Source organism: Salvelinus fontinalis, chromosome 1 (assembly GCF_029448725.1).
Source record: "Salvelinus fontinalis isolate EN_2023a chromosome 1, ASM2944872v1, whole genome shotgun sequence".
Lineage (NCBI taxonomy): Eukaryota > Metazoa > Chordata > Actinopteri > Salmoniformes > Salmonidae > Salvelinus > Salvelinus fontinalis.
In genome coordinates, this window is record NC_074665.1 from 73940032 (window position 1) to 73965722 (window position 25691).

Here is a 25691-nt window from a genome sequence, read left to right on the forward strand (position 1 = left end):
CGCAGTGGTCTAAGGCACTGCATCGCAGTTGCCAGCTGTGCCACTAGAGATTCTGGTTTGAGTCCAGTCTCTGTTGCAGCTGGCTGTGACCGGGAGACCCATGGGGCAGCGCACAATTGGCCCAGCGTCGTCTGGGTTCGGGGAGGGTTTGGCTGGCAGGGATGTCCTTGTACCATCACGCTCTAGCGACTCCTGTGGCGGGCCAGGCGCATGTATGCTGACATGGTCGCCAGGTGTACAGTGTTTCCTCCGACACATTGGTATGGCTGGCTTCTGGGTTAAACGTGTAGTGTGGCTTGGTTGGGTTTCGGAGGACGCATGGCTCTCGACCTTCGCCTCTCCCGAGTCCTTACGGGAGTTACAGAGATGAGACAAGACTGTAACTACCAATTGGATACCATGAAAAAGGGGTAAAAACAATACATTGCTCTGGATGTAGGAGTGTCTGCTAAATGACTAAAATGTAAACATAATCTTTCATAATCTCTTCAATGGGGTTATCTGTACCAAAATGATGTAGCTACTGTGCTGCCTGCATCACCAGGTCAATAGTCTGTCAATAGTCTGTTGAGCAATATCAACACTTTTTGACAGGTCACTTTAAAATCTGTTCAATGATCAAAATGGATTTTATGAAAATTATAAACATTTATTTTCAATCTCTGTGAACTCTGACTGCGTGCAACTGCCCCCTCCTAGCGGTCACATTGAATATAACCACACTCAACCAACCCACAGCTCTTGAGGACCAAGCGTCTCATAATCTTGAGCGCAATTTGGAGAAGTACTGTAGCTAGCTAGCTTTGACTGTGCAGAATTTTAGGTGAAAACTCTCACATGTTCTGTCCAGATACTGCAACCCGTTACCGGGAAAGTGAACAAATAAATATGTGTCTGGATGATTAATATTTTGAAGGTCCTTATATAAGTAGATATTCACAATTTAGTCCTATTTATTCTGGTAAAGCAGTCTTTGGAGAAGAACAAGGTGTTGTTTTCGGTGAGTAGCTAACGTTAGCTAGTATGCTATTGCACTGTCAACTACCACACAAGATGAATTTACAAAATACGAAGCTGTGTATATATATCTATGTCAGTCATTTGCCACTTATGTTGAATTGACCTAGCTAGCTAACTCTGGCTAGTTAGCCCTGGTGTTCCGATGCTGTCCCTGCCACCAGCAAGTTTGCTCTCCATAATAAATCTAAAAAATACGTTCTGTAATAAGTTGATTTGCCAGCTGATATAGCTAGCTACTGTTAAGCATTTTCTATATTCACTGGTTAATAAATGGATATATTTAAGTAGTGTCACTGCCGGTTGAAGTCGGAGCCTGAAACAAACCAAAGAGTTGACAGTGGATTAGCTAGCTACAAGCTAAAGTTAGTCAACTAACCTAAATCGATAGCTAGCCACTTGAAGTTATGCTGAAACTTTCATCCCAAATCGTTTGTATTGTTTCTTGCTATCCAAGACTTGCAATTGAGCATTTCCTAAACATGCATTATACGTAGTTCATCAGCTAGCTAACTAGTTATTTTGGTTCGGTACACCGTGTTTATTCTGCTGTATTTGCAGCTAACGCGTTACTCTCATCCGAGTTATTTTTAGGCAAGCGCGAGGATAGACATGCAGGTTATTATTAGAAGGCCTCAAAATGGAAGAAAGTGTTGCGTTTTGTCGTGTCTGATGCACTCTGTACTTGTTGTCTGTGGCTTTTTAGATCTGACAATAGCGTACTTTGTCTTTGTCAATCATGAACATATTTTTGATTGTAATTTCATTCAAAAATAAAATAACAATAAACTTGATCTATCTTTAGCCATGGATATGGAACGACAGAAACGAAGAGAGGAAATCCAGAAAGCTATGGGCTTTATTCAGTAAGACATCTTAATATTTTAATTTTTCTATATAGTCAGTACACATACACACGAAGAACGTACGTGAGGTGGCACTGATTAATGTATCTCACATTTTCTCTACAGGTCCTCCTTGCCTTTCCCAGAGCCTGAGAATTATGCGGTACCTATGTGTTGCTTACAATGTTTATTCTCTTGTCTGACCCAAATTGGTCAAGCCACCTACCTGCCTGTCATCAATTGTATCTTTCCACAAATCTGCACTTTATTTCAGTTCTGAATGATCTTTTATCATCCTCATGATCTCTCTCCCCCCTGCCGCCTCCTATTCTTCAGGCTTTTTTGACCCAGTTGGTGTGTAACTTGCTGGACGAGGGAAACACAGTGTTTCGTGATGGGGAATGGAGGCAGGCAGCGCAGCATTACAGTGAGGGAGTCAACGTGGCCCGCTATGCTCAGGCAGAGGCACTGGTCATTCCCCCTGAGCTTCTGGAGAGCCTCTATGTCAACAGGGCAGCGGCACACTTTCAGTTTGTAAGACATACACACACTTAACAATATTGAAATGATTAACATATTCTCAAAAGTTGTTAAAGCAGTAATTATAAACTGGGTTGTTCAAGCCCTGAATGATGATTGCCTGAAAGCTGTGGTATATCAGACCATATACCACAGGTATGACAAAACATTTATTTTTACTGCTCTAATTACATTGGTAACCAGTTTATAATAGCAATAAGGCACCTCGGGGGTTTGTGGTATATGGCCAAGATACCACGACTAAGGGCTGTGTCCAGGCACTCCGCGTTGCGGATAAGAACAGCCCTTAGCCGTGGTATATTGGCCTTGTTGCTCAATTATATCAGGTCAAGCACTTTGCCTATACATAATGGATCCCACATTTAAGTCAGTTCTTACACCCAGTCCCCATCTTCTCTCTCCCTTTCCACCTCCCCTCTTTCTGTTTGGCTCTCTTTCTCTGTCACCCAGGGGGAGTTTGAGCGGGGCGTACAGGACTGCGATAGCGCGCTGTGCGTGTGTGAGGGCAGTCGCAGGGCGCTCTACAGGAAAGCTCTATGTCTGAGAGAGCTGGGCCGACTCAGGGAGGCCTATGAGTGTGGCACCGGATGCCTGCTCACTGCCCCACACGTAAGTCAAGGCCACATGGCACCCAAGGGCACTTGAATTGTAGTTCAATTAAAATGATGAATCCTTGTAGGATTCATATGGGATCACCAATTTATTTTACATCATTTTAGTTACTCACATTTCTTTAATGTGTCATGTCAGTTAGTCTTATTGTTTAAGGAATGTACTCTCTGTGTCGTACAGGACAGGCAGGTGGGTGAACTGGCCCAGGACCTGGCTAATAAACTTGGCCTGAAGGTCCGTAAGGCCTACATCAGCTCTCAGGTGAGTTCAGTCACATCTGACTCTGTCAATAGTAGGAATGCGCCCCTCAAAGATCAAAATGCCTAGAACGATATCTGCCACGGTCAATATAAATGTTACTGTTGTCTTCACAGGTGGAGTCCTCAACGTCAGGGAGGGAGAGCAATAGAGAGAATTCTTCACCCACAGGAGAGGTGAGTGTCTGGTCGTCTTGGATTTTTTTCCCTTCTCATTGCCATTTTCTTATTAAGGGCAAATGGGATGAATGGTTGTTTTAATTGTCCCAGCGTCATTAGGGTTTGGCCGGTGTAGGCCGTCATTGTAAATAAGAATTTGTTCTTAACTGACTTGCCCAGTTAAATAAAGGTTAAAAAAATGTTTACAAAGCCTTGTCTCTTTTTATTTAGACGTCCGCCAACGGGCTAGAATCTTTGACTGACATTGCATCAGGTATGGCAGCTCAACATGAAAACGTAACATCATGTTTAACTTGAATGATTTATTTATCATTGTCATTATCGTTCTCTAAAATGCCCTTCTCTCTATGGTCCTATCTCTTAATTTCTAGTTTTTCTTCATCCCTCTCCTCCGTTTCAGCTGATCTGTCCAGTGCCCAGTGTATCCCTGCCCCTCTGGCCACGCCCATCCCTGTCAGCGACGAGCCCTCTAGCCCAGTGGCCACGCCCTGTGCTGACCTATCAGAGAGCCCCAGTACGGTCCTACCGCCCATGCCCTACTCCGTTCCTGTGTCGGAGCACATGGAGGAGTGCAGCGTGATCGCTGACGATCTGGACAGCCTGCTGGGGGACTGCATCTCCAAGAAAGTCAGCGAGGTGAGAGGGTCGCTACTAGAATCACTCCAAGGCAGGATGCTGGCTGTGCTGTGCCCTCCCTCTGTTGACGAGAGAGGATGTACAGACAACACTATATGAATATTTAAGAAAGTATCTCTGACTTGGCTGACCAAGGATGCACATTTTTGTGGTTTAAAGGAGAAGTCTGCTTTTTTGCAACCTAATCTCTATTTTTGATGTAAATGGCATGTTATAGAAGGGTCCAGATCTTTTTGAAATTTTTATTTCACTTTTTTGAGAAACTTACCCCAAACCAGCAATTCACTTCCTCGTTGTGCAGTACGTGGGCTCTGCAAAAACATGAACAAAAGCTCCAAAAACACCCAAATATGTGGTTTGTAAAACAGGAAAGCTCTCCGTATAGTGATGCAGGTCTTTAGATGTTGTACACATGAAATTGTGCCATTCTGTACGTTATTCGCAACTTTATATTCAATTTTGTGCGACTCAAGCTGTTTCTCCTATGCAGCTGTTCCATTCTTTGTGTAGCCTTCTGCTAGAGTGGATGGAGAGGTGTTGCTTGAGTTACTACAAAATGAAATATAATGTTCGGAATTATACAATTTCATGTGTACGACATCTAAAGACCTGCATCACTATACTGAGAGCTTTTCTGTTTCTTAAACAACATAATTGGGTGTTTTCTGAGCTTTTGTTCATGTTTTTTCAGATCCCCCATAGTGCACTACGAGGATGAGGAAGTGAATCACTGGTTTGGGGTAAGTTTTTCAAAAACAAGTGAAATCGCAAAAAAAAAGTGCCTGGACTCATCTATAACATCCCATTTACATCCAAAATAGAGATTTGGTTGTAAAAAAGCAGACTTCTTTGTTAACTTTCACCACTGTACACAAGTACATTACACGGAGCACAGAGTTATATATTTCTGGTCTAGAAGGAGATTTAGAATAAGATGGATAATGTAATGTCTCTGTCTCTCCCTCAGTCACAGAGCCCAGTCCAGGGTGCTATCCCCACCAACCTCCCCAACACAGCTGTGGGCCTGCACCCTCCATACTCCTCCAGCCTCCCCGCCCCCTCGCCCCAGCTACCCCCTGCCTTCTTCAGCTCCTCTGTCAGCCAGATGCCCTCCTTGGAGCCTTACCCCTCACTGGGCCAGAGGGAGCAGACCTCCACACAGGCGCTGGACGCCCTGGGGGCCTTCTCCCCGGGGACAGGGGACATGGAGGGCAAAGGAGGGGTTGGAATTGGAGGCCTGGACTCACTCTCTGAGTACACTTTGCCTGGTGAGGGGATGAGACATATGAACAAGGTGTATGGGTCAGGGTGTGTGTTTGTGGATGTCAATTCCATCAAAACAGTAAAGCCATTGTAGCAGGCTTTTTGGCCATTATCCAGTCTTTTACAACCATACAGTTTAAATGTGCGTCAGCTGTTTCTTAAACCTTCACTGGGACTGCCCAGCGACCCTGAACAGTCCTCGGGGCATGCGTTAGTTGTTGTTGAATCTAGTCCGTGTCAGCAGCACTGCTGTAAGGCCATATGGTGTCTGACATCTGTGTCCTTGTGTTGCTGTTCTCCAGGGGGAAGAATCTCTCACAGCTTCATCCCTGGGATCTGCAACCACAGCTCTACTCACACGGTACGACAGCAGCACAATGCCCGAACACCACGATGGATACTCTCAACTTCTTTCTCTTTTATCATGACATGGATGTCTCTTCTTACTCTGCTTGTGTTCTGCAGACCCCAGATTACATTTATTCCGTTATTTCTTGCTGTTGAGTAACATGCAAGTTATTGGAACTAGGAGTAAGTTGTGTTTTTTGATAATAAAGACACTTAAATCTGTTGATGGATTGGCTTGTCTTCTGTCCTCAGAACGTCCCAGCAGGCACCAACCTCTCCCTGCTCTCCCGGAACCCACTGGCTGCCACCCACGAGTTCAGACAGGCCTGCCATGCCTGTTACAGCCGCATAGGTACACACTGCTACCTTCACCTTTCTGTTCCCACTCCAGAATGTTACGTTAATGATTTCTTTCTTTTATACTGAGCAGTATTAAGTCAATATTGTCTGTTACATCAATGCTTACATAATTGACCCTTGTGGGATAAATCAAGTATATTGAATTGAGTGCTGCAGTTGAATGATAAATCCCCCTAATCTTCTCTCTGCAGGTCCACGGGTGATTGACTACCAGTACCAGCCAGAGGCGGCTCACCGCTGTAAGAGGGACGTGCTACTGTGTCGCTTCAAAAACACAGACGACCCCACATGGAAGAGAGTCAGGCCTCGCCCCGCTAGAAACAACTTCCTGGGGGCCTTTGTGCTCTGCAAAGGTACGTGTGTGTGTACGTACGTGTGTTCACTCACTCAAATAAGCACTGGTGGTTGAACGTCATCTCTCACAGCAGAATTCTGGCAGTAATTTTTTTAATGCCTGCTGCCCATCAGTGATAGTAAAGATCATCTACTCTCTACTTTCCTCCTTCGTCTCCCTGAAGAAGTCCAGGAGCGCCAGGAGTGCCAGTACGGGGAGAACTGCACGTTTGCCTACTGCCAGGAGGAAATAGACGTGTGGACCCAGGAGAGGAAGGGGGCTCTGAGCAGGGAGCTGCTGTTTGACCCGCTGGGAAGCACCGAGAGACGGGCACTCAGCGTCACACGGCTGCTGCAGCTACACATGGGCATGTTCATGTTCCTCTGTGAGGTAGGGTGTGATACACACAGACTTCCACAAGGAGAACTTTGAAGGATTCAGTATGTACAGAACATTCACACACTCTTTCCTCCTCTGCAGGAATGTTTTGACAGTAAGCCTCGCATTATCAGCAAACGCAGCAAAGAGAACTTGGCTGTCTGCTCAAACCTCACCGCCCGACATCCCTTCGACGATAACAAGTGTGTCTTCTAGAACTTTCTGTCCTTGAGTGTGTATCAGATCCAGACAAGCAGTTTGTCTTAGCATAATCCAATTTCCCTCAGACAATATTACAGTCAGCTACTTCCACCCTGGCCCCTTCTATGCTCTTCTCGCCCTCTCCTCTCTCTTTCTCCATCTCATTTCTCTCTCTTCCACGTCTCCTCAGGTGCCTAGTGCATGTGGTGCGTTCGGCCAACGTGCGCTACAGTAAGGTGCGCCCGCTGCACCCCCTCTGCCAGTTTGACGTGTGTCGCCACGAGGTGCGTTACGGCTGCCAGCGCGAGGACAGCTGTTCCTTTGCCCACTCCGTCATAGAACTCAAGTGCTGGGTACTGCAGCAGGACACAGGTACACGAAGTACACATGTTTCTATACACACAAAAGATTGCAGCAAAATAACCAAAGTTCATTCTATCATCTGTTACTTTGTCTCTCAGGTATCACCCACGAGGAGATGGTACAGGAGTCCAAGAGGCACTGGTACAGGCTAGAGCAAAATGCTCAGAGACAGAAGGTGAGCGTGAGATGGGCACCATGCCCTAATACAATACATAATTTTAGTTATTTTAAGGGCCTGATTTACAAAATGTCCCTCTCTCTTTCAGCCTATGCATGTCCCACACCAGAGCTGTGGTGGTGGTGGTGGGGTGGGGGGAATAGGAGGGGGAGATAATCTCGGGGGTGGAGGGGTTGGCTCCGGAGTGAGAGGCAGAGGGCTGAACCTGAAGATGAAGTTTGTCTGTGGCCAGTGTTGGAGGGACGGACAGGTCAACGAACCAGACAAGGCCCTCAAGTACTGCACTGCTAAAGCAAGGCACAGGTGAGAGACTAGGGCGGCCTGGGGCCATATCAAACTGACATCTGCACTTCTCTTGTCAATATAAGGCTGCAGGGGCCTGAACTGATATTTATTGGATTAAAGGAATGTTAATGAAATAGGCCCATTAAAGGATTGACTCTATAGAAATACAAAATACCTCGCTCTGAATAGTCAATTTCACTAATTTGATAGGCGAAATATAACTCTAAATTTCTTTTGCCCATCTTTCCTCTCTCTCTTTCCCCCTCTCTCCAGCTGGACTAAGGAGCGTCGGGTATTGCTTGTGAAATCATTTGAGAAGAAGAAATGGGTCGTTGTGCGGCCGCTTCCCTTCTCCCGTACATACCCACAGCAGTATGACGTAAGTCTCTCCCCCTCCTTCACTCCCCCCTCATACACAGCTACATAAGTATTACCTGAGTCACCCCTCCTTTTCTCCATCCCTCCCTTCTCTCTGGGTCTGTTTTTAATCTCCAATCAGTCAGTCAGATCCAGGAGACCTCTCACATGCTGAGTACAGCTGACGGTCTACAGCCCCCCTTATCCCCTCTCCCATTTACTTCTAGTGTTTCAGCAACCCTCATCCCCTATAACATTGCCTGCATATAGTGTTTACCTAATAAGCATTTTGACCTTTTTTCCTCAATAGGTTAGCTATTTCTTGCTAATACTTGTTAAGGAAAAAGGTTTCGGTTTCAAATAAAAACACAATAAAATCACAGGAAAGCAGGGGTTGGAACCGGTTCAGGGAACAAAACTGAAAACCAGGTTATTTTCTTTTTGAGGAACAGAAACAGTCTCCAGAGATGTTCAATCGGGTTCAAGTCCGTGCTCTGGCTGGGACACTCAAGGACTTGACAGACTTGTCCCGAAGCATCTCCTGTGTTGTCTTGGCTGTGTGCTTAAGGTTGTTCTCCTGTTGGAAGGTGAACGTTCACCTCAGTCTGAGAACCTGCTCCAGAGCGCTCAGGACTTCAAGGATATCTCTGTACTTTGCTCTGTTCATCTTTCCCTCGATCCTGACTAGTCTTCCAGTCCCTGCTGCTGAAAAACATCCCCGCAGCATGATGCTGCCACCACCATGCTTCACCGTAGGGATGGTGCCAGGTTTCCTCTAGACATGACACTTGGCATTCAGGCCAAAGAGATCAATCTTGGTTTCATCAGACTAGACAATCTTGTATCTCATGGTCTTTAGGTGCCTTTTGGCAAACTCCAAGCGTGCTTTCATGTGCCTTTTACTGAAGTGGCTTCCGTCTGGGCACTCTACCTGACCAAGGCCCTTCTCCCCCGATTGCTCAGTTTGGCCGGGCAGCCAGCTCTAGGAAGAGTCTTGGTGGTTCCAAACTTCTTCCATTTAAGAATGATGGAGGCCACTGTGTTCTTGGCGACCTTCAGTGCTGCAGAAATGTTTTGGTACCCTTCCCCAGATCTGTGACTCGACAAAATCCTATCTCGGAGCTATACGGACAATTCCTTCGACCTCCTGGCTTGGTTTTTACTCTGACATGCACTGTCAACTGTGGTACCTTATATAAACAGGTGTGTGCCTTTCCAAATCATGTCCAATCAATTGAATTTACCACCAGTGGACTCCAATCAAGTCGTAGAAACATCTCCAAGGATGATCAATGGAAACAGGATGCACTTGAACTCAATTTCTGAATATTTATGTAAATAAGCTATTTCTGTTTTTTATTTTTAATACATTTGCTGTAGTAGTAAAGCATTGTGTGTAGTTAAAATAAAAAAATAAAATGTGGAAAAGTCAAGAGGTCTGAATACTTTCCGAATGCACTGTAATTCTGTAATTTAGTTATGATGCTAGTAATAGCCTAAACACATTCAAATTCACGTCATGATATTCAGTGCCTTTTAGCCCCTCTTGTTCTCTCCCCACCTGTGAAATTTGTTGCATCTTGCGCCTGCACTTATCTGACCAATCAAACATAGCAAGCTGCTCTTCCTGCGCTAATTGGTAGAGTAAATTAATGTACTAAATGTAAAAACTATGTTGATTTCACATGTTAAAACATTTTACGAAAAGGAACTATATGAACCGTTATTTAAGGCAGCGCCAGTAGTAAGGAGGCGGCGGCGCCGGTAGTAAGGCGGCGGCGGCGCCGGTAGTAAGGCGGCGGCGGCGCCGGTAGTAAGGAGGCGGCGGCGCCGGTAGTAAGGAGGCGGCGGCGCCGGTAGTAAGGAGGCGGCGGCGCCGGTAGTAAGGAGGCGGCGGCGCCGGTAGTAAGGAGGCGGCGGCGCCGGTAGTAAGGAGGCGGCGGCGCCGGTAGTAAGGAGGCGCCGGTAGTAAGGAGGCGCCGGCGCCGGTAGTAAGGAGGCGGCGGCGCCGGTAGTAAGGAGGCGGCGGCGCCGGTAGTAAGGAGGCGGCGGCGCCGGTAGTAAGGAGGCGGCGGCGGCAGTAGTAGTGCGGCAGTAGTAGTGCGGCAGTAGTAGTAGTAATAAAGCAGTGTCTCCCTAGATGTGTGTCCATGTGATGAAGCAGAAGAAGTGCCACTACATCGGAAATTGTTCCTTCGCCCACAGTCTGGAGGAGAGGGACGTCTGGACGTACATGAAGGACAACAGCTGTAAGATTTTCTGTTGCTATTCCTCTCATTATGTTCCTCTCTTTTTGTGTGCCAAACAAATAATGTATTTACAGTGTATCTGTTGGAAATGCTAACCCCTGTCCTGTCCACAGTGAGGGACATGCAGCAGATGTATGACATGTGGCTCACGATGACCAATCAGAACAGACGCACTGACAGAAGCCCCATGACCCCGCCTCCGGAGGAGAAACAGGTTTCGAGGACGACCGATTACACAGAGTCATTGGTGAGAGGCTTTCAAGTCATGAGTTTCATTAAAGACAAGTGGCTTTTTGTGTTGTTTGATATGGAAAGACCATTTGATTTGTCTCTGTCAGTCTGGGCAGCGGTTGTCGGAAGGAGGAGATATGTGAGTGTTGTTGTGCTGAGGAGGAGCTGGCCCTGGAGACGTGGAAAGGAGACCCCGCTCCCACTACACCAGAGACCAGCTACAGTACCTACCGCCTGTGACATCAGTCTGAATGCAAACACACATACACACAACACACCTTACAGTACAACAAATTGCTGTTGCAACAGGCACCAACTCGTGTGACGCACACACACAGAAAGTCGTATATAAGAACATTCACGCCCATAATCTGAATGGTTTGGCAGTTAATTTCAATCTGAACCTCAGTGTATCTCTAACACGCTGCAGATGTCAATGTACTTTATATGTGTCCATTATATTACCATTGAAGGCAAATTTTGAATTGTCAGCAAAGAGAAAAGGCCCCAAAGTCGCCCCTTCTAACGAATACGGAGTGGCTGTGTGGCCGATACTTCTTCCTGGTGATTAAACAACTGAACAAATTAGCCTGCATAATATATATTTAATATTTTTATTTTTTTGAGGTTTGTTCAAATCGCCATAGTTTTTATTTTATTTCAGCTGTTCATAAATATGAGGCAGAGACGTAGCAAATGTGCAGAACGTGATTCGGTTGTTTAGCTCTGGGAATGAGGCGCCCAGGGGGGCAGTACATGGGCAGAACGGGGTGGTTGGATTCGGCCGTGCAGCCTCAACCTCAAAAATAAGCCCCTTATCTATGTAGCTAGGGGCAAACGTCTACAACCAAGTCCTACCCTCCTTCCCTTGTGGGAACGTAGAAAGAGGGAGAGAGAAATCGGACAGAAATGGTTAGTACGCCATTTTGATTGTCCATGGGAGTTGGCGCTTCACTCTATTCGTCTGCCATATTGGTAGAGTACTATGAATGTAAAGCCAGTCGTTTTGAGGAAGTCATAAAAATAATTATGGTTGTGGAATTTATTCGAAATACCCAAGACAAATCTTATATAACATTTAAAATGACCCCCTATCCCCCCTTTTTTATTAATAGAAATGGCACAGTAGTCTTGGTTATATACTGTAAGCAAGCTAGGCAGCCGTACCTGTGGCCAGCAACGACACGTATGCACATTCACATACACGCTGTATACACTGAGTAGGCTCAGAATGGAACAGTTTCATAATATTGCATTGGAGGGCTATAGGGAGTGACTGCAGACTCTTCACTCGGACCCACTCAAACAACATACTGTATCGTATGCTTAAAACCTGGAGTTTTCATGGACTACATGAACAAGTCTGCGTCCTCCTAGTTATAGCCACTCTATAACAAGACTCCAGATGTTATCCGGGTGTGACGTGGCTTCATCTGGCATGTCTACCACCAGTTTAACTAGGATCAAGTGAGGTTACCTTTGCCCTGTTAGCCCTCCAATGTAAACCTATGCTGATTTAGCCAGGGAGAAAAGATAAGCTCCAAATCACAAAGACTGAGTACAGGAACAATACATGGGGTTAAGATGCATATGACAGAACATTAGGGATTCCAATAAGGGATTCCACAAGAAAGGGGAGGGATCGTAGGATAGTACAGCAGGATGGAGCTTGAATGGATCCTGGAGTATGGTGGCTTGGTCAAAGGGGTGGTCAGGTGGGCGGGTTAGGGGATGGAAACTGGACAGGTAGCTGGATCCTGGGCAGGGTGGGCACTGAACAGGTAGTTGGATCCTGGGGTGGGTGGGCACTGGACAGGTAGCTGGATCCTGGGGTGGGTGGGCACTGGACAGGTAGCTGGATCCTGGGGTGGGTGGGCACTGGACAGGTAGCTGGATCCTGGGGTGGGTGGGCACTGGACAGGTAGCTGGATCCTGGGGTGGGTGGGCACTGGACAGGTAGTTGGATCCAGGGGTGGGTGGCTGACAGGCTTGGGTATTGTAAGAGAGGGAGGGCGTTATGGAAGCAATGATGAATACATAAAAAGTTAATTAAAAGTAAAATGGCTACCCATAATGTAGGCTAAAGAAGACTGACTATCCATAATGTAGGCTGACTACCCATAATGTTGGCTAGTGAGACTGATGTGTGTGTGTGTGTGTGTGTATATACACACACACACTAACATTAATTCACAAAATATATCTAGGCAGGGACAGGTTTTTCCCATATGGCCAGCATCTCGTTCCCTTATACCCGCACCAGACATGATGTAATGGAGGTATGTCTCTATTCATATACATTATATATACATCTTTACAGATATTGGTATACTACTAAAGATAATTGATAACTTAGCAGTTAAGCTTAATTAAATATAACCTAAAACTTGTATTGATTACATAGAACCTCTTGTTATTGAGCTATGCTATATGACATGTATCGCTGAACTAGATGACTAGTGATTTTATTGCTTCTGTGAGGGTCATTCCAGAGATGTCTGTAGGAGCAAGGTTGACCGATTCTCATAACAGGATTTGAATTGAATGGTTTCAGCTAAGCCAAAAGAAAGGGGATTGGTTGGGTTAAATATCAACATGAGGGACATGATCATCTCAGAACCCAGACAACGTATGGTGTGTACTTGCCATCTGATGAGAGATTTGATCATGTGGAAGTAATGGGTCTGGTAGGGAAAGTGTTACTCAATTGGAAACAGTTTTTGATCTGATCAGTTTTTTCTCTTGGTCAGTAAACAATAGGATGCCAAGGTACTCCCTTCGATAAACATCAGTGATTTTACTAGAGTAGGTCAATAAACTGTCCAATCAGTTTTAGAGGAGTAACAAGGTGGGAGAGGCTTCTTCTGGAATGACCCAGGTATTTGCTTAACTGAGGGAACGTATTACTACTGCTACTACTACTATTATGATGATGATGAATTATGATGACGATAATGATTGCCATTATGACTATTTCTATTCTCCTATATGCTATTGATATACGTATATATGTTAATTGCTATGTATAACTCTCTTTATAAATGTATCCATGTATGAATATAATACTTTACTGTAAACAGACGTATGTGTATGTTAAACAGGACTGTCCAGCAGGCAGGCCAGACAGGGAAGAGTTCATAGTTTACCTTGCTCAAACTGGTACGAAGAACAACTCGGTTCAGTTTTAACATACTTGCTGACTGTGACCTCACTCTCCGTTAGCTGGTTACGTAACAGGAACACAAGCTAACATAGCATAAGTGTCCATAGTTCACAGGGCACCCTAGATGACAGCAGACAGGTTACTGGACCAGGTTGTTGCTGAACATCTGATTTGATATAATCTTGGTTGCTTGAGGTTAGTGGATTGTAGGGGAGTTGAGATTGTATGGAAGATAAGTTTGGTCGGTCAGTCCAATGGAATGTGCTAGTGACACTTTGAATTTCCGATAGCCATGTAAATCGCTAATGATTGTTTTCCTGACTGCTATCGAGTGAGATTATATAATCAATAATACTTTAGTATCATTTATTTAGTCATTAACCCTGCTGGAACAACTCCAAGCATACATTGACGTCTGTATACATCAGTATAGCACCTTATTCAATATATACCTATATAAAAGTATACATACCCCTATCATATAATCCTACTTTCTATGATACATATAACTATAATTATACTTAGACACCTGTATAATTAATTTAGATAAGCGGTTCTGTTTTTCCCTGGTTGTTTGAAAAGGTCATAGTCTGATTTCATTGGTTACAGTGCACACCGTACTACATAAGTCCTTGTATCTGCTCTGTTGCTAGGTTTGAGGGGCCTCCTTTGTCTTCATCACAGTGTGCTGTTACCAAACAAAGGGGTCAGAGACAGGCCGGCATTTTAGAAGTGTTCAATCAACAGCCGCTGTTGTTTTAACTGACTCATGGTTGTAAACAAACAGTTATATCAGAAGGGTCAATAATAATCTCAGGCCTTGTGCTTGGAGGGGACTGGAGGAACTGAAAAGTCGTCAGACCAGACTATCCAAACCCACCAGAGAGAACTGCATTCGATCATGAGATTGACTGATTCGTCTTGGTTTAAGAAGAGGCTTTGACCCCAAAAAGCATATAGTCAGATGTTTATTTCTCCTGTTGTCTTTCCAAGTAGAAGGTTGAAGACATTCTTGTAAACCTTGGTTCACTCCATGTTCATTATTGCCACACAGGCATTCCCTGTATTAACAAAAAGAGAAATACACTTAGGTGAATTGACACTCACCCAGCCACACCCACCCATAGCCACAATGAGCTGATATTAATTTACATTAGCTTTCAGAGTTATTATTGGATTATTTTCTACTATTTGGAATAGGAACCAGAGTTTTAAGTGAAAAACAAGGCCTCTATTTGTGTTAACTCTGTTTTGTCTTTCTCATTTTTTCCCTCCCTGGTTGGAAGTGAATTACGATGACAAATGGACCAAATCTCTTGAAGGTGTTTAACAATAAACAGAGTGTTTTAGAGATGGTGTGACTTTGTTTTTCTTATTCTCACCATATATTCAGTATAGCGAAAGTATGAACGGATTATTGATAAATGTTTATCTGAAATCTGTCTTAACTTATCTGTTGTATTTGTTTCTATACTCGCAAAGTTTGAGAGGGACCGGAGACATTTATTGGACTCAATAGGCTGCCAGTAATTCTGAGATTCAAGTTACTGGTGAGCAATGTCTCTATGCTGAAAACCAAAAAACCCTGATGTACTGAATCCACAATGATCCTAGGATTCTGATCCAGACTCAGATCCCAGCCTAGAAGAATGAACTTGCAAGGTCTTCCATTGTTATAGGACAGTCCTACTATAACCTGGCTGAGGTTGACTGAAGTGATCAGTGTTTTGCAGGTGCCCAAGATAGGGCATGTTGCCAGGACGCTTCACGTGTGTATGAAACAGGATGAGGGCCGCAGGTAACCTAGTGGTTAGTGTTGGGCCAGTAACTGAAAGGTCACCGGTTTGAATACATTTGTCTGTGCCCTTGAGCAAGGCATTTAATCCCCCCAAAAATCCAGGGGCGCCGTACTACTATGGCAGGCTGACCCTGTAAATTTATATTTTATTTATTTCACCTTTATTTAACCAGGTAGGCTAGTTGAGAACAAGTTCTCATTTGCAACTGCGACCTGGCCAAGATAAAGCAAAGCAGTTTGACACATACAACAACACACAGTTACACATGGAATAAACAAACATTCAATAATACAGTAGGAAAATCTATATACAGCATGTGCAAATGAGGTAGGAAAAGAGAGGTAAGGCAATAAATAGGCCATGGTGGCAAAGTAATTACAAAATAGCAATTAAAACACTGGAATGGTAGGATGTGCAGAGGATGAATGTGCAGGTTGAGATACTGGGGTGCAAAGGAGTAAGATAAATACATATGGGGATGAGGTAGATTGCTGGGCTATTTACAGTTGAGCTATGTACAGGTGCAGTGATCTGTGAGCTGCTCTGACAGCTGGTGCTTAAAGCTAGTGAGGGAGATAAGAGTCTCCAGCTTGAGTGATTTTTGCAGTTCGTTCCAGTCATTGGCAGCAGAGAACTGGAAGGAAAGGGGCAAAAGGAGGAATTGGCTTTGGGGGTGACCAGTGAGATATACCTGCTGGAGCACATGCTACGGGTGGGTGCTGCTATGGTGACCAGTGAGCTGAGATAAGGCGGAGCTTTACCTAGCAGAGACTTGTAGATGACCTGGAGCCAGTGGGTTTGGCGACGAGTATGAAGCGAGGGCCAGCCAACGAGAGCATGCAGGTCGCAGTGGTGGGTAGTATATGGGGCTTTGGTGACAAAACAGATGGCACTGGGATAGACTGCATCCAATTTGTTGAGTAGAGTGTTGGAGGCTATTTTGTAAATGACATCGCTAAAGTCGAGGATCGGTAGGATGGTCAGTTTTACGAGGGTATGTTTGGCAGCATGAGTGAAGGATGCTTTGTTGCGATATAGGAAGCCGATTCTAGATTTAATTTTGGATTGGAGATGCTTAATGTGAGTCTGGAAGGAGAGTTTACAGTCTAACCAGACACCTAGGTATTTGTAGTTGTCCATATATTCTAAGTCAGAACCATCCAGAGTAGTGATGCTGGATGGGCGGGCAGGTGCGGGCAGCGATCGGTTGAAGAGCATGCATTTCGTTTTACTAGCATTTAAGAGCAGTTGGAGTCCACGGAAGGAGTGTTGTATGGCGTTGAAGCTCGTCTGGAGGTTTGTTAAAACACAGTGTCCAACGAAGGGCCAGAGGTATACAGAATGGTGTTGTCTGCGTAGAGGTGGATGAAAGAATCACCTGCAGTGAGAGCGACATCATTGATGTATACAGAAAAGAGAGTCGGCCCGAGAATTGAACCCTCTGGCACCCCCATAGAGACTGCCAGAGGTCCGGACAACAGGCCCTCCGATTTGACATACTGAACTCTATCTGAGAAGTATTTGGTGAACCAAGCGAGGCAATCATTTGAGAAACCAAGGCTGTTGAGTCTGTCGATAAGAATGTGGTGATTGACAGAGTCGAAAGCCTTAGCCAGGTCGATGAATACGGCTGCACAGTAATGTATCTTATCGATAGCGGTTATGATATCGTTTAGGACCTTGAGCGTGGCTGAGGTGCACCCATGACCAATTCTGAAACCAGATTGCATAGCGGAGAAGGTACGGTGAGATTCGAAATGGTTGGTAATCTGTTTGTTAACTTGACTTTCAAAGACCTTAAAGGCAGGGTAGAATAGATATTGGTCTGTAGCAGTTTGGGTCTAGAGTGTCTCCCCCTTTGAAGAGGGGGATGAACACGGCAGCTTTCCAATCTATGGGAATCTCAGACGATACGAGAGGTTGAACAGGCTAGTAATAGGGGTTGCAACAATATCAGTTGATAATTTTAGAAAGAGAGGGTCCAGATTGTCTATCCCGGCTGATTTAACACATTTCACTGCACCTATCTGGTATATGTAACAATATAAATAAAATGTTGATCATATAAAATTAACTGTCTGGGTGTGGACCAGAGAGAAGACCATCAATCCCACATTCCATTTCTTGATTTGAAGAAATCCCTTTATTTGCATACTCAAAATAATAGACGTTCGGGCCTCCTGGGTGGCGCAGTGGTCTAGGGCACTGCATCGTAGCGCTAGCTGTGCCACCAGAGACTCTGGGTTCGCGCCCAGGCTCTGTCGCAGCCGGCCGCGACCGGGAGGTCCGTGGGGCGACGCACAATTGGCCTAGCGTCATCCGGGTTAGGGAGAGTTTGGCCGGTAGGGATATCCTTGTCTCATCGCGCACCAGCGACTCCTGTGGTGGGCCGGGCGCAGTGCGCGCTAACTAAGGTAGCCAGGTGCACAGTGTTTCCTCCGAGGCGTTGGTGCGGCTGGCTTCCGGGTTGGAGGCACACTGTGTTAAGAAGCAGTGCGGCTTGGTTGGGTTGTGTTTCGGAGGACGCATGGCTTTCGACCTTCGTCTCTCCCGAGCCCGTACGGGAGTTGTAGCGATGAGACAAGATAGTAATTACTAACATTTGGATACCACGAAATTGGGGGGAAAAGGGGGTAAAATTAAAAAATATAAATAAAATAGAATAATAGACGTTCATTTTATAGCCAAGAAATACAGGTTTCTTACACAGTACCAGTCAAAAGTTTGGACACACCTAGTCATTCAAGTTTTTGGGGGGATTTTGACTATTTTCTACATTGTAGAATAATAGTAAAGACATCACAACAATGAAATAACACATGGAATCATGTAGTAACCAAAAAAACTGTTAAACAAATCAAAATATATTTGAGATTCTTCAAAGTAGCCACCCTTTTCCTTGATGACAGCTTTGCACATTATTGCCATTCTCTCAACCAGCTTCACCTGGAATGCTTTTCTAACAGTCTTGGAGTTCCCGCATATGCTGAGCACTTGTTGGCTGCTTTTCCTTCACTTTGCGGTCCAACTCATCCCAAATCATCTCAATTGGGTTGCGGTCGGGTGATTGGAGGACAGGTCATCTAATGCAGGACTCCATCACTCTCCTTGGTCAAATAGCCCTTACACAGCCTGAAGGTGTGTTGGGTCATTGTCCTGTTGAAAAACAAATGACAGTCCCACGAAGCGCAAACCAGATGGGATGGTGTATCGCTGCAGAATGCTGTGGTAGGCATGCTGGTTAAATGTGCCCTGAATTCTAAATAAATCACAGACAGTTTCACCAGCAAAGCACCTCCACACCATTACACCTCCTCCTCCATGCTTCACGGTGGGAACCACACATGCAGAGATCATTTTTGTTCAGGATACAAACTGCAGCAGGCGGCAACTTCAGAGGGTTTTTGTAGAGCACATACAAAGGTTTTTATAACTATCCCAAGATAGAACACAGCCTGTCATTTCCAATAGAAACAAATTAGTCACAGTGGGCGTAACAAGCAAGGACAGGGCAGGAGCCAAGCACAATCTAGCGAGAGCCTATTGGCGCGTTCTACCACATATTTGCATATTTCTGTTAGGCAACACCTACTCTGAAGTGCAATACCTCAATTCACCCTTCTAAACAACCCATTTGTTTTTTACTTTTGCAAAGGGTCAAATCTACAAAACTTAATCAACTCTGTTCGTAACAGATTTTCGTTTTGGGAACAGGAAACTGTTTTGAGATCAAACGTTTAATCGATGAGACAATTAGTATAATGTCTGCAAAAATCCATCTCGCTCCATCGTCTCCCACTGCCGGCCACTGGATGACCATATTTGGTAGTGAGTGGAAACGCCAACCGGATGCTTGTCAATAGACCTTTTGCGCAACGTAGCAACGCCCACTTCCGCTCAACTTCCTACCCGATACATAGCTTCCTGTCAGCCTGATTGTAGCCATACTAGCCTAGAAGTCACTAATTTTTATCATTACCTCAGTATATTAATATAATCATATTTCTTGTTTTTTTTTTAAATAATTATTGTTGAAAATTCTGTTTATTCGTTCAGTTAGTGATTTTTGTAATTCTTTTGTGTTCTGTGTCTTTTTGTCTCTAGCTAGAAAACGTTAGCTACCAGTATCTAGCTAACGCGATTGAAAACGACGTTAATGTTATTAGTTGGTGCGGCATCTTTATTGAAAGTGAAGAAATTAATAAGGTTTCATTGAACCTTCTAGTGGGCTTCGACATCTGAAGACCTTTGCTATTCCTGTGGAATATTACCATGTCACTGATGGGAAGCATCAACTGCATCTGGGCATATTATATATATATATATATATATATATATATATATATATATATACACTGCTCAAAAAAATAAAGGGAACACTTAAACAACACAATGTAACTCCAAGTCAATCACACTTCTGTGAAATCAAACTGTCCACTTAGGAAGCAACACTGATTGACAATAAATTTCACATGCTGTTGTGCAAATGGAATAGACAAAAGGTGGAAATTATAGGCAATTAGCAAGACACCCCCAAAAAGGAATGGTTCTGCAGGTGGTGACCACAGACCACTTCTCAGTTCCTATGCTTCCTGGCTGATGTTTTGGTCACTTTTGAATGCTGGCGGTGCTTTCACTCTAGTGGTAGCATGAGACGGAGTCTACAACCCACACAAGTGGCTCAGGTAGTGTAGTTCATCCAGGATGGCACATCAATGCGAGCTGTGGCAAAAAAGGTTTGCTGTGTCTGTCAGCGTAGTGTCCAGAGCATGGAGGCGCTACCAGGAGACAGGCCAGTACATCAGGAGACGTGGAGGAGGCCGTAGGAGGGCAACAACCCAGCAGCAGGACCGCTACCTCCGCCTTTGTGCAAGGAGGTGCACTGCCAGAGCCCTGCAAAATGACCTCCAGCAGGCCACAAATGTGCATGTGTCTGCTCAAATGGTCAGAAACAGACTCCATGAGGGTGGTATGAGGGCCCGACGTCCACAGGTGACAAAAGCAGACACCTATCAAGAATCTTTCCGACGTTGGTATTATAATTGTGTGTGAATACCTGGCAGTAATTGGCTAGATCAGCCAGGCTTGGGGAAAGAACCAATGGAAAAACAAGGCGCTAAGGGGGCGGGACAGGCTACTATACAAACCTTGTGGTCGTGAAAAAAGTTTCAGTTTTCTCAGTTCATCAACATTTCGTTGTCTACTGTTGAACTTGGAAGCGTTGACAAATCTTGTCACCTTCATATATCTGCTCCAGCTTTTAATTGATAGTCAGAACAGGTTATCTTTGCAAGCGTTTAGAAAAGTCGAGAAATATGTCTTATTTTGAGATTCCGGAGATTTTCAAAGCTCTGCTTGAGGATCCATTCACTATTCCTACCCTTGATTACAACGGTAAGAAGAAGCGAAATAATCGTATTTTTTGTGTGCAAATTGTCAATAAATTACATTGTGACTGAACGATCAGGAATAATGTTTCCCCAGCGCTGTAGTAAATGAATCCACGCGCGACAATGTTGCAACTCAAAACATATTTGATACAGTACCTTTGTTTTCAATAAATGTATGTTAACAGTCTCTTCGACTATCAATACAATATTTTGGAGTGATTTCTCCCTGCGTATCCTATATATTGCGTAAAATTAATAAAATCCTGGTGCCATTTTGACAGTGTCAACTAGCCTTGGCAACTTGGTTACAAGAAAGACCTCAGATTAGCCTAGCGTGTAAGAGCATTGGGCCAGTAACCGAACGGTGGCTGGTTCGAGGTAGGCTATAGGTTTAGAGCGTTGGGCCAGTAAAAGACAGATTGCTGGTTCAAATCCCAGAGCCGGCAAGGTGGAAAAATCTACCCTTCTGCTCTTGACCAAGGCAGTTAACCAAACCACTGCTCCCCTGGCGTGGATGTCGATTAAGGCAGCCCCTGCACCTCTTTGATTCAGGGGGGTTGGGTTAAATGCGGAAGACATTTCGGTTGAATGAATTCAGTTGTGCAATTGACTATAGCCTTGTTCACACTGCAGGCCTTAACGCTCAAATCAGTTTTGGACTACTGACTGTCCAAATGTAACGGATGTGAAATGGCTAGCTAGTTAGCGGGTACGCGCTAGTAGTATTTCAATCAGTTACGTCACTTGCTCTGAGACTTTAAGTAGGGTTGCCCCTTGCTCTGCAAGGGCCGCGGCCTTTGTGGAGCGATGGGTAACGATGCTTCGTGGGCAACCGTTGTTGATGTGTGCAGAGGGTCCCTGGTTCGCGCCCGTGTCGGGGCGAGGGGACGACGTAAAGTTATACTGTTACATTGATGCTGTTGACCCGGATCACTGGTTGCTGCGGAAAAGGAGGAGGTTGAAAGGGGGGTGAGTGTAACGGATGTGAAATGGCTAGCTAGTTAGCGGGTATGCGTTAGTAGCATTTCAATCAGTTACGTCACTTGCTCTGAGACTTTAAGTAGGGTTGCCCCTTGCTCTGCAAGGGCCGCGGCCTTTGTGGAGCGATGGGTAACGATGCTTCGTGGGCAACCGTTGTTGATGTGTGCAGAGGTTCCCTGGTTCTCGCCCGTGTCGGGGCGAGGGGACGACGTAAAGTTATACTGTTACACAAACACCAAATCGGATGTGTGTGTTTTCAAACAGCACTTAGTTCATTTGCTGACGTGTCTACACTAATTGTCATAGTAACGACGTGTGTAGGCGCTAAAGTAATACTGCAAAAAATGTGGCAAGGCAATTAACTTTTTGTCAATACAATGTTAACAGTATAACTTTAAACTGTCCCCTCGCCCCGACACGGGCGCGAACCAGGGACCCTCTGCACACATCAACAACTGACACCCACGAAGCGTCGTTACCCATCGCTCCACAAAAGCCGCGGCCTTTGCAGAGCAAGGGGCAACACTACATCTAGGTTTCAGAGCAAGTGACGTAACTGATTGAAACGCTACTAGCGCGTACCCGCTAACTAGCTAGCCATTTCACATCCGTTGCACTCACCCCCCTTTCAACCTCCTCCTTTTCCGCAGCAACCAGTGATCCGGGTCAACAGCATCAATATTAACAGTATAACTTTAAACCGTCCCCTCGCCCCGACACAGGCGCGAACCAGGGACCCTCTGCACACATCAACAACTGACACCCACGAAGCGTCGTTACCCATCGCTCCACAAAAGCCGCGGCCCTTGCAGAGCAAGGGGCAACACTACATCTAGGTTTCAGAGCAAGTGACGTAACTGATTGAAACGCTACTAGCGCGTACCCGCTAACTAGCTAGCCATTTCACATCCGTTACAACAACACATTACTGAGTACCATTCCATATTTTCAAGCATAGTGGTGGCTGCGTCATGTTATGCGTATGCTTTTAGTCATTAAGGACTGTGGAGTTTTTTTAGGATAAAACATACACGTAACGGAGCTAAACACAGGCAAAATCCTGGAGGAAAACCTGGTTCAATCTGCTTTCCACCAGACACTTTGAGATTAATTCCCCTTTCAGCTGGACAATGATCTAAAACAGACGGCCAAATCTACACTGGAGTTGGTTACCAAGAAGACAGTGAATGTTCCGAGTGGCTGACTTACAGTTTTGACTTAGATCTGTTTGAAAATCAATGGCAAGACATGAAAATGGTTGTCTAGCGATGACCAACAACCAATTTGACAGAGCTTGAATAATTTTGAAGAGAATAATGGACAAATGTAGCACAATTCAGGTGTGGAAAGCCCTTAGACTGACCCAGAAAGACTCACAACTGTATTCGCTGCCAAAGGTGCTTCTACAAAGTATTGACTCAGCCGTGTGAATAGTTATGTAAATTAGATTTTTCTGTATTTCGTTTTCAATACATTTCGAAAAACATTTTCACTTTGTCATTATGGGGTATTGTGTGTAAATGGGTGCGGAAAAAAAATCTATTTAATACATTTTGAATTCAGGCTGTAACACAACCAAATGTGGAATAAGTCAAGGGGTATGAATACTTTCTGAAGGCACTGTAAAACCTAATGACTATTGATGCAACCTGTCCACATACAGTAACAGCTGCCAGGCAAGCACTTGATAATGAAATAAACACAGAGCTCACTAATCTTGTGGTACCCTCTTCCAATATCCAAACCAATTGCTGATTATTAGACACATTCACACAAATGTTTGTGAGGCCTTGGGATACACTGTTAAGTACATAAACTCAGCAAAAAAAGGAACGTCCTCTCACTGTCAACTGCATTTATTTTCAGCAAACTTAACATGTGTAAATATTTGTATGAACATAACAAGATTCAACAACTGAGACATAAACTGAACAAGTTTCAAAGACATGTGACTAACAGAAATTGAATAATGTGTCCCTGAACAAAAGGGGGGTCAAAAGTAACAGTCAGTACCTGGTGTGGCCACCAGCTGCATTAAGTACTGCAGTGCATCTCCTCCTCATGGACTGCACCAGATTTGCCAGTTCTTGCTGTGAGATGTTACCCACTCTTCCACCAAGGCACCTGCAAGTTCCAGAACATTTCTGGGGGTAATGGCCCTAGCCCTCACCCTCCGATCTAACAGGTCCCAGACGTGCTCAATGGGATTGAGATCCGGGCTCTTCGCTGGCCATGGCAGAATTCCTGTCTTGCAGGAAGTCACGCACAGAACGAGCAGTATGGCTGGTGGCATTGTCATGCTGGAGGGTCATGTCAGGATGAGCCTGCAGGAAGGGTACCACATGAGGGAGGAGGATGTCTTCCCTGTAACGCACAGCGTTGAGATTGCCTGCAATGACAACAAGCTCAGTCCGATGATGCTGTGACACACCGCCCCAGACCATGACGGACCCTCCACCTCCAAATCGATCACGCTCCAGAGTACAGGCCTCAGTGTAACACTCATCCTTTGACGATAAACGCGAATCAGACCATCACCACTGGTGAGACAAAACTGCGACTCGTCAGTGAAGAGCACTTTTTGCCAGTCCTGTCTGGTCCAGCGCGGTGGGTTTGTGCCCATAGGCGACGTTGTTGCCGGTGATGTCTGGTGAGGACCTGTCTTACAACAGGCTTACAAGCCCTCAGTCCAGCCTCTCTCAGCCTATTGCGGATAGTCTGAGCACTGATGGAGGGATTGTGCGTTCCTGGTGTAACTCGGGCAGTTGTTGTTGGCATCCTGTACCTGTCCCACAGGTGTGATGTTCGGATGTACCGATCCTGTGCAGGTGTTGTTACACGTGGTCTGCCACTGCGAGGACGATCAGCTGTCCGTCCTGTCTCCCTGTAGCGCTGTCTTAGGCGTCTCACAGTACGGACATTGCAATTTATTGCCCTGGCCACATCTGCAGTTCTCATGCCCCATTGCAGCATGCCTAAGGCACGTTCACACAGATGAGCAGGGAACCTGGGCATCTTTCTTTTGGTGTTTTTTAGAGTCAGTAGAAAGGCCTCTTTAGTGTCCTAAGTTTTCATAACTGTGACCATAATTGCCTACCTTCTGTAAGATCTTAGTGTCTTAACGACCATTCCACAGGTGCATCTTCATTAATTGTTTATGGTTCATTGAACAAGCATGGGAAACGGTGTTTAAACCCTTTACAATGAAGATCTGAAGTTTTTAGAATTTTTACAAATTGTCTTTGAAAGACAGGGTTGCTGAGTTTACAAATGTAAATAATCTGTGTGGCCATTTGATTAGTCTAGTTGTTCAGCAGTCTTATGGCTTGGGGGTAGAAGCTGTTAAGGAGCCTTTTGGTCCTAGACTTGGCGCTCCGGTACCGCTTGCAGTGCGGTAGCAGAGAAAAGTCTATGACTTGAGTGACTGGAGTCTCTGACAATTTTATGGGCTCTGCTCTGACACCGCCTATTATTTAGGTCCTGGATGGCAGGAAGCCTGGCCCCAGTGATGTACTGGGCCTTACGCACCACCCTCTGTAGCACCTTAGTCAGATGCCGAGCAGTTGCAATACCAGGTGGTGATGCAATCGGTCAGGATGCTCTCGATGGTGCAGCTGTATAACTTTTTGAGGATCTGAGGACCATTGACAAATCTTTTCAGTCTCCTGAGGGGGAAAAGGTTTTGTTATGCCTTCTTCACAACTGTCTTGGTGTGTTTGGACCA

At 45.1% G+C, this 25691-nt stretch overlaps 1 protein-coding gene across 1 annotated transcript; it reads left to right on the forward strand.

The window, feature by feature from the left end:
• The first annotated feature begins 739 nt into the window (after positions 1 to 739).
• Positions 740 to 15148, forward strand: zc3h7bb (zinc finger CCCH-type containing 7Bb). Its single transcript, XM_055932880.1, has 22 exons — positions 740 to 1000; positions 1823 to 1883; positions 1989 to 2025; positions 2199 to 2396; positions 2853 to 3011; positions 3195 to 3275; positions 3389 to 3448; positions 3662 to 3704; positions 3852 to 4087; positions 5055 to 5355; positions 5653 to 5711; positions 5951 to 6050; positions 6250 to 6411; positions 6577 to 6782; positions 6873 to 6973; positions 7162 to 7343; positions 7433 to 7509; positions 7601 to 7815; positions 8071 to 8176; positions 10295 to 10403; positions 10517 to 10650; positions 10742 to 15148. Exons 2-22 carry the CDS (start codon positions 1825 to 1827, stop codon positions 10775 to 10777), a joined length of 2661 nt encoding a protein of 886 aa, XP_055788855.1. The 5' UTR covers positions 740 to 1000; positions 1823 to 1824; the 3' UTR covers positions 10778 to 15148.
• Positions 15149 to 25691: the final 10543 nt, after the last annotated feature.